The sequence below is a fragment of the Dendrobates tinctorius genome, unplaced genomic scaffold (genome assembly GCF_039654945.1).
Source record: "Dendrobates tinctorius isolate UK_male_01 unplaced genomic scaffold, ASM3965494v1 ptg000040l, whole genome shotgun sequence".
NCBI lineage: Eukaryota > Metazoa > Chordata > Amphibia > Anura > Dendrobatidae > Dendrobates > Dendrobates tinctorius.
In genome coordinates, this window is record NW_027361708.1 from 15118665 (window position 1) to 15128449 (window position 9785).

The window sequence follows — 9785 nt, forward strand, 5'->3', positions numbered from 1 at the left end:
ATAGCCAAGCAGAGAAAACTGTCAATCACTGAATAGGACCACCCACTTAAAAATAGCAGCAATAGAAACTACAGCTCATCCCACAAAATACAAGCTCTTATACAGCTCCATCAATGAAAAAATAAAAAATGATGTTACTCAGAAACTATTGGCACAAACCATTAGAAAGTTCTAATTTTTAAAGCAGTAAAAAACAAATATATATTTGTGTGTATATATATGTCCAGTTGTGTTTAAAAGTTTACATACCACGGCAGAATTTTGCTTTCTTGGCCTTTTTTCAGAGAATATGAATGATAACACCAAAACTTTTTCTCCACTCATGATTAGTGGTTGGGTGAAGCCATTTATTGTCAAACTATTGTGTTTTCTGTTTTTAAATCATAATGACAACCCAAAACATCCAAATGACCCTGACCAAAAGGTCACATAGCCTGGTGATTTGGGCCTGATAACATGCACAGAAGTTGACACAAGTGTGTTTGAATGGCTACTAAAGGTAACATCCTCACCTATGACCTGTTTGCTTGTAATCAGTGTGTGTGCAGAAAAGCTGAGTGAGTTTCTGCGATCCAGACAGACTCTTGCATCTTTCATCCAGACACTCACATTTCTGGATTGTGAGTCATGGGGAAAGCAAAAAAATTATCAACGGATCTACAGGAAAAGGTAGTTGAACTGTATAAAATAGGAAAGTGATACAAAAAGATATCCAAGGAACTGATAATGCCAGTCAGCAGCCTTCAAACTGTTATTAACAAATGGAAAATCAGGGGCTCTGTAAGAACAAAACCACGGTCAGGTAGACCAACAAAAATTTTGTCCACAGCTTCCAGGAAAATTGCTCGGGATGCAAAGAAAAACCCACAAATAGCATAAGCTGAAATACTGGACTCTCTGAACACTAGTGGTGTGGCTGCTTCAAGATGTACAATATGGGGGCACTTAAAGAAAAATAGGCAGCATGGTCGAGTATCCAGAAGAAAGCCATTACTGTGCAAATGCCACAAAGTATCTCGTTTACAATACGCAAAACAGCACAGAGACAGGCCTCAAAACTTCTGGAACAAGGTCATTTGGAGTGATTAGACCAAAATTGAACTTTTTGGCCACAATCATAAAAGTTAAATTTGGAGAAATGGTCAAGGCCTATGCTATGATGAATGAAACACCAAATTAGTTTAACTTGCCTTATGGACTTACATTCTGACCAGATTTCTCCTCAAGACACACAGTTTATACATAATTTTAGTACTAAGAATCCTCATTTCTATCCGGTTCATGCGAGAACTGAAGTAGTGGATCGTTTTCAGGTGGCTATTGAACGTGATTTGAAAATGTTGCAAAATGACTCTGGTGCTCTACACAAAAAATTCAATCTGTCAAAATCTGAACGAATTCCCTTTGATAATATGAATGCAAGATCAGACATTACCATCAAAATGTTGGACATGGGGGACTCGGTGGTGGTATTAAACAGTGAGGATTATGCCTTTTATCATCAACTCTATGATAGCAGATACTACCACCTACACTCCTCTTGCTAATGACCTCACTATGTTTTTCTGAAAAAATGAAAAAATAAAACAAAATAATTCTGGATTGTGTATCCCTTGGTATTTTTTCAAAGAAAGAATCTGAATATTTAATTGTGGATTATCCTGTCGTACCCAATATGCATGGGTTACCAAAAACTCATAAATCTGGAACACCACTGCCTGTTGTATCAGGCATCGGATCTATTGGTGAGCTTCTTGGACAGTGCCTGGACTCTGCCTTACAACCCCTTGTACGTCAAATTCCAGGCTACATCCAAGATTCGTGTGATGTTTTGGAAACATTTAAGGACATAAATTGGTCTAATTCTTGGACATGACTCACTTGTGATGTTATCTCATCGTACACCATCATTCCCCACCACATAGCTATTTCTGCTATAAATCATCATTTAGCCAAATACAGTTTATGTTCACAAGATCTACAGGAATTTATTAAATTTGTTTTGACTTTTATTAACACATAATTATTTTATGTTTGACAAAAAAAAATTTCTGCAGAATAGTGGAGTTTCCAAGGTTGCAAAATTTTCTCCATCTGTTGCCAATTTAGTTATGGCATGGTGGGAGGAATGCTTGGTGTACAATTTTCATAATCCTCATCTAATGTCTATTGTTTATTTTACTAGATCTATAGATGATATATTAATTTTTTGGAGGGGCCCCATGTCTGATAATCCTTCTTTTTTACATAATCTTAATAACAATCATTTTAATTTACATTTCACTAATCATGTTCATAGTACTCGTATTTCTTTTTTGGATTTAGACCTCACAGGAATTCATAATTCACCTATTCATAGTACTACCTTCCATAAATCTTCCTCCGGAAACATTATTTTGCATGCACACAGTTTTCACCCTCCGCATACAATTAAAGCCATTCCGGTTGGGGAATTAATTAGTGCAAAAACAAAAGTTGTAGTGATCAGGAATCCTATTGTAAAGAATCTAAAATCATTAAGTCCAGACTCAAATCTAAAATTTATCCAAACTCATCACTGGATCGTGCAACCAAAATTGCTGATACCAAGATCAGGAATAATCTCATTCAGACTAATTCCATGATACCTACTTTAAAACTCACCTATATCACTTTTTTTCCAGCTATTTCCAATATTGTCAAATGAAATTTAAAAATATTAAGGGATGATGATCATATAACAGATCAACTATTGAGTAAAGGTATTAGAATTGTTTCTCACAAAGCCCTTACCATTGGAAATCGTTTTTCATGCAGTCTTTTTTAAGTCACACTCCGCTACTATTAAAAAAACTGGTTATCAACTAGCGGTTTTCACAGGTGCGGTTCTGCTACTTGTAAAACCTGTCCACATGCCATTAAAATGTCCACCTTCTCCAGCAGTCACATTATCCTATCAGGAGCTTCCTAAATTGTAATACAGATCATGTTATCTACATACTGTAATAGAGTGTACCACCTGTAAATTACAATATATAGGTTCCACAGCTAGAGAGCTTAAAACACGCATAAGGGAACATCTATATGACATTGAACATCCCTCTAATCATACCATGTCCATGCCTCTAAGCATTTTGTGGATGTTCACAATAGGAAGACAACCAGTTTTACAATCTATGTGATTGAACACATATTTAAAAATGTGCGCTGCAGCAACAGAAATGACACATTACATAGTAGAGAAGCATATTGGTTTTTTGCTTTAGATACATGGCTTCCTCGAGGTCTAAACTTTCGAAAAAAAAAAATTGTTGCATTATTAGTTATATTACATTATTTCTTGTTTTTGTTTTTATTTATTTTTCATGTTTATTCATAGGTACATTTTTTGGCTATTCCATTATGTCTCCCCCCCATTTTTTCTCTTTCCTGAATGCTACACACCTGTTTTCTAATTAACCTGATGGATATATAAGGTTCCCCCCATGGTTTAGTGTTCATTCACACCATGTCCTGTTCGAAACGCGTCTGGTGAATATATGTCTTTCTTCCTCGCATGTTTCCACCCCCCCTTTTGTTTTCCAAATATCCTTTGGCAAATGTTTTTTTGAATATTTCTTTTTTAAAAGAATAAGAATAAGTCTTGGATTTTATCTATAACGTATCGGGAGCTGGATCATTTTTTCTTTCTCTTGTATCGAACTGAGCGCTTGCAGCAGCGCTGATCACAGACTCCAGAACCTGCTGCAGCTGGTGGAGGGTGAGCTGGTTTATTGCCTTGCATGCAAGTATTTTTCACAGAGCCCATACATCTGAATGGGTTTCATAAACACGTGCACAATCTGCAGATGTGTGAAGTGCATGTGCAATCACAAAAGTTACTGCAACTAATGTGTGAACTTGCAATAGGATATAGCTATGGGATACAGCTTTTGTAAGAAACATGTGGAAGTGACAATGACCAGAAATATATTACCAGGAAATGTGTCCTTAGCAAGATAGGTATCTCATGGTTAGTAAAACATATTCCTAAGACCAACTTCACATGTCCTTGAGGCTGCTGAATACATGTATGAGTATTAGCAACTTGGGATATATTAAACATTAACTTTTATTGAGTTATTAGATAAAACTCCTATTAGACAAAGACATATACATAAACTGCATATGTGCAAAAAAATGTGCAAAAAGTAGCTATTTACCACCATACATCTACTCCTGCATCTACATGAAGTGCAGAAGTGAACCCGATAGTGGGACCTCTAGTCTAGTCCTGTATCCCAGACTTAAGACACTTGTAAGATGTTTTCTGTTTTCCAGATGGTATTAACCGACTAATTGGTTAGGGTCTGTGATTTATAGAGGTGATACCAGGTCCCGATCCTTGTCTTTGCCTACCTTTTCCTAAAAGGGGTTTTTTACCAGATCATTATCCACTTTGGACATTTCAGGTCCTATTGAACACTATAGAGGGCAAGTGGTATATCCCCCATTCTAGAGATGTGACCTACTGATCCTGTAGTTGGATAATAATCAAAGGACATAGTAATCCTACTTTACCCTATGTTATTGGATGCCATATTGTGATGAATTTTGAGGCTTTGTGGATCTTGTATATGGCTCTAATCTATTGAACCTGCATGATAACAATTTGATGTGACAATTCTTTGGCATATAAATATACATACAATTTGATGAACTCATTAAGTCTGGTATCTCAAGCTCCTAATACTCAGTTTAATTTTCTTGGATTTCAATATTTGCCCCTATCTTTGAATACATGTATGGTCCATGTGCTCAACAGCCTCATAGACATACCTGACTCTGTGAGTAAGGGTCAGGAGACCTGCAGCCAGTTCAGAAATCTCAATTGGAACAAGTACAATAAAACTCAGGACTCCCAATGCAGTTTTGGTAGACTCATTGCCTGGACTGGATATGCAGTACTGGTAGACCTAACACCCAGACTAAATATGCAGTACTAGTGAACACAATGCCTGTCCTCACCAGTCAGTGTCAGTATTCCTGGTGTCTGAACTCACTATGCAGTGCTAGTAAACCCAACCCCTGGGTCCCCATGCAGTGCTGGTAGATCCTGCATCCAGACTGGATATGCAGTGCTGAAGTAAACAATGTCTGGTCTCGCCATTCAGTGTTGGTATTTCTGATGCTGGACTCCCTGTATAAAGCTAGTAAGCCTAACACCTGGGCTCTGTATGCAGTACTGGTAGACTCCTTGCCCAGACTGGATATGCAGTTCTGGTTGACACAATGCTTGGCCTCATCATTCAGTGTTGGTATTCCAGGTGCCTAAACTCACAATATAGTGCTAGTAAATCCAACACCTGGAATCCATATTAAGTGCTGATAGACTATATGACTGAATTGACTATGTATTGCTGGTAGACCCCTTGCCTGTGTTGTTTATGCAGTGCTGATACGCCCTTTATGCAGACTGGCTATGAAGTGCTGGTGGACAGAATGTCTGGCCATACCATTCAATGTTGGTGTTCCCGATGCCCAAACTCCATATGCAGTGCTCATGGATCCTATGCCTGGACTGGCTATGTAATGCTGGTAGACCCAATTCTTGTGTTGTCTCTGCAGTGCTGTTAGGCCCTATACGCAGACTGGCTATGAAGTGCTAGTAGACACAAAGTCTGGCCTCACCATTCAATGTTGGTATTCCTGATGCTTAAACTCCATACGCAGTGCTAGTAAACCCAACACATCTAAGAAGTGCTTGTGTACTCTGTGCAGTATTCTACTAATTTCTAATACAAAATAGAAGGAATGTGTCATTGCAAGGAGACTTAGCAAAATGTTGCAAAATCTACTCGTTCAATCAAGATCAATTTTTATGAAATGCAGCCATTTTGGGCAAAATATCCTTCCTGCCTGGCTCTGCCAACATTCCATTGTGTTGCCAGCCTTAGAAGGAATAAAATTAAATTATAAATATAATACATCAATGTTTTATCATTTCTATCTTATCTTTATTATTTTAAACACTTTACATGGATGATAGCAGATTTCACACTTTATTTTCTGTAGTATTATGCAATCAGATTCAAGTACTCTACATGTTGTTTGGATGAAGGCCAAAACAGCCATAAACCATAATGCACATGGGCTGACAGCAATTAGAGTTATTGGCCGCCTGAGCCGCAGTGACCTTCTCTCCGGCCGTCACTACAGTAATTACAGTAAATGGATCGGTGACTTGTTTTGCAGTAAAGCACCTTTTGATTGAATTAATAGCTGTTATGTGTACCCCTAAGACAAATAGGTACGACAAACCCAACAATGCTAACACAGTGTAGTCTCATGGAATATCCAGCATTTACTTACCAAGCTAATTTATAGATACAGAACTGTTTCTTTGAAATTAGCAATGCCCACGTTTTTAATTAAAATAGTCTCTGTAAAAAATCACTGGGCCACAAAATAATCAAAGGGATATTCAATTAAGGCGGAATGGATTCAGTCACAGACCAGGGTTGTTAACCCATTTCCCCCATGCTCTTGCTGGCATTACAACATGCTTTATAATTCAGACTTATGTGCAAGCTAAATATGCTCTAAACTGTAACATACATTATATTGTAAATGACCATAAGTGGAGCCATAGCGGTATAATTATGCATTATGTACATAAAATTGTTGTCAGTACTGATTTTCTATGAACTCTTCATATAATTATGTGCCCATATGATAACATATAAACATGGGGAAAATGTCAGTGCAAAGTAAAAAAAAATTTCCGGTACATTTGCATTAAAATATATGCCATTTACTACGGTCATGGTTATAACCTCTGCCCTTTTTTCTGCCATAAATAAAAAAATAAATTGTCAGAAAAATTGCGTGGCCTTTGAATGTAACATACTGCAACTGATTTTTATTCTATTCAGCAATAAAAAAAAATAAATCAGCAGAGCCCCAATAATTTCTGCCCAAAAACTGTAATTATTCTATTCCTTAATTATAAAAGGCAACATTTATAAAATACAATATGCACATGTCAATACTATGGCTTATATTGAGCCATGGGTCCTCTTCTGCCCTAGCACTAGAACAACATGACAAAAGAGCAATGCAAATGTTTGTTGTTGTTGTTGTTGTTGTTGTTGTACCTCTTTATTTCTATAATTTTGCATTTACATAAAAATTTAACAAAACAACTGTCATTTCCACCAAACTCCATGCTGCAAATGTAGTCATTCAGCATGTATGCTTCTAAAGGAAAATCTGCATGGCACTGCATGGAAGCTATCAGGTTCTAAACTCCACATACAGGCACATACCTGCATATATGAGCCCTATACATCATGTTATAGACAGCTAGGAATATTTAGGTAAGTAAAATAAATGAATGAATGAAGAATATATGTAATATAGTTATCTAAAATTACAATTCTAAATCACTTGTTGAATACATATTTCATTTACTGTTCATTTGTAATACTGTCCGCATTTTTCCAGATACCCATGGCATAAATATACAGTCTCTATGTGCTACAGAAGGCATTCAATGCTTTCTTTGAAATCAGATTACAAACTGCTCAGAAGTTAATCCTTTGGCCACAGGAAGTGGCAGGATAACTGAATCAGGAAAATAAAAAAAATAGCGTACAAGCAATATATTATGCACAGGTTAGAAGCAAGTAGCTACATACTTGATAGATATATGAACAGAAGACATAGGGGTGACATACCTTGATTTAGATTCATCACTGAGTGAGTGAAATGTACAGCTGCACTGAGATGGACAGGAAAAGCAAAAGAAAGGAAGGCTTCCAAACACCAGGCAACCAAAGATGACCAAAGAGACACACATGGTGAAAACTAACCATGAGGAGCACCTTGGGGAACCCAGCGATATTTGTAGGTGGCACCTGGTCACATTTTGTTGAGTGTCTTCAGCTTCCAGTCGGAGACTGATGCTTTAGCTGCAGCTCAATCCATCAGATAAAATAGGATAGGGGATTAGTGAGAGGACTTGGTTATTTTCCTGTCGCTGCCTATTGCTTCCTGGAATGTCATAGGAAAGCGTCTATCTTAGCTGTTACATGAGAATGCCACAGTGTTATGCATGTTACAGGCGAGATATCTACACAAAATAATTATAAGCACTACCATTTCTTATTTTATCTGTTGTCTTATCAAAATCTGTAAAAATATTTAAAGATATATCATTGTTGTTACCAATCTGGGAAGAAAACACATACAGTATCTCAGCGGCTCCTAGAATCCTGTGGGACGTGGTGCAAAATTTGGGCCTGGGCTCCCACCAGCATGTTGGTCAGATGTTGAGATGAGCGACTTTGCCTTTTTTAGGGTAGAGTCCGGTTTCATGAAACCCAACTTTCGCAAAAGTCGGGTCGAACGAAATCGGCCGACTATAGCGAAAAGTCGGAGGCCGACTGAAACACAAGACCCAATGCAAGTCAATGGGGAAGCAAAGTCGGCAGGAAGTGGAGGACAGTAAACACACCTTCAGTGCCCATTTCAATGCCAAAAACATCAATTCTTATTACTGAAGCTTGTCAACCTTAATTTACATCATAATAATAGTTGCGCATTGAAAACTGGAGGTTATTTGGCTAAAGTTGTGGGGGGTAGGGCTGGCTCCAGGTTTTCATGTGCCCTGGGCCAAAGAGTGTCAGTGCGCCCCTTTAACACATACCACAACTCTTGATGCTCCGAAATATAGGTATAGTACAATGACAAATACTTCACTGCTTACATGACATAACTGATCTATTTTAAATTGTACAAAAGCTCAAAAACAGGACAGTATTATGGCCACCACATTGTGCGCCATACAGAATAATGAGCCCCATATATTTCTCCATACAGAATAATTGGTCACACATAATGTTACATACAGTATATGATGAGCTCCACATAATGCTACAGTGTATGATGGTCCCTATGAACGATGCTCCAGTGTGTTATGGGCCCAAATAATGCTCCATATACAGTGGGGCAAAAAAGTATTTAGTCAGTCAGCAATAGTGCAAGTTCCACCACTTAAAAAGATGAGAGGCGTCTGTAATTTACATTATAGGTAGACCTCAACTATGGGAGACAAACTGAGAAAAAAAATCCAGAAAATCACATTGTCTGTTTTTTTTTTCATTTTATTTGCATATTATGGTGGAAAATAAGTATTTGGTCAAAAACAAGCAATCAATATTTCTGGCTCTCACAGACCTGTAACTTCTTCTTTAAGAGTCTCCTCTTTCCTCCACTCATTACCTGTAGTAATGGCACCTGTTTAAACTTGTTATCAGTATAAAAAGACACCTGTGCACACCCTCAAACAGTCTGACTCCAAACTCCACTATGGTGAAGACCAAAGAGCTGTCAAAGGACACCAGAAACAAAATTGTAGCCCTGCACCAGGCTGGGAAGACTGAATCTGCAATAGCCAACCAGCTTGGAGTGAAGAAATCAACTGTGGGAGCAATAATTAGAAAATGGAAGACATACAAGACCACTGATAATCTCCCTCGATCTGGTGCTCCACGCAAAATCCCACCCCGTGGGGTCAGAATGATCACAAGAACGGTGAGCAAAAATCCCAGAACCACGCGGGGGGACCTAGTGAATGAACTGCAGAGAGCTGGGACCAATGTAACAAGGCCTACCATAAGTAACACACTACGCCACCATGGACACAGATACTGCAGTGCCAGACGTGTCCCACTGCTTAAGCCTGTACATGTCCGGGCCCGTCTGAAGTTTGCTAGAGAGCATTTGGATGATCCAGAGGAGTTTTGGGAGAATGTCCTATGGTC

At 38.1% G+C, this 9785-nt stretch overlaps 1 protein-coding gene across 1 annotated transcript in view; it reads right to left on the reverse strand.

Moving 5' to 3' along the window:
- The window catches only part of LRIT1 (leucine rich repeat, Ig-like and transmembrane domains 1), a 74332-nt gene extending 66345 nt beyond the window's left edge, over positions 1–7987 (reverse strand). The window contains exon 1 of the mRNA XM_073574829.1: positions 7698–7987. Within this exon, the coding sequence (XP_073430930.1) occupies positions 7698–7819 (122 nt within the window). The 5' untranslated portion in view covers positions 7820–7987. The remainder of the gene's footprint in view (positions 1–7697) is intronic.
- Between the last annotated feature and the right edge of the window lie 1798 nt (positions 7988–9785).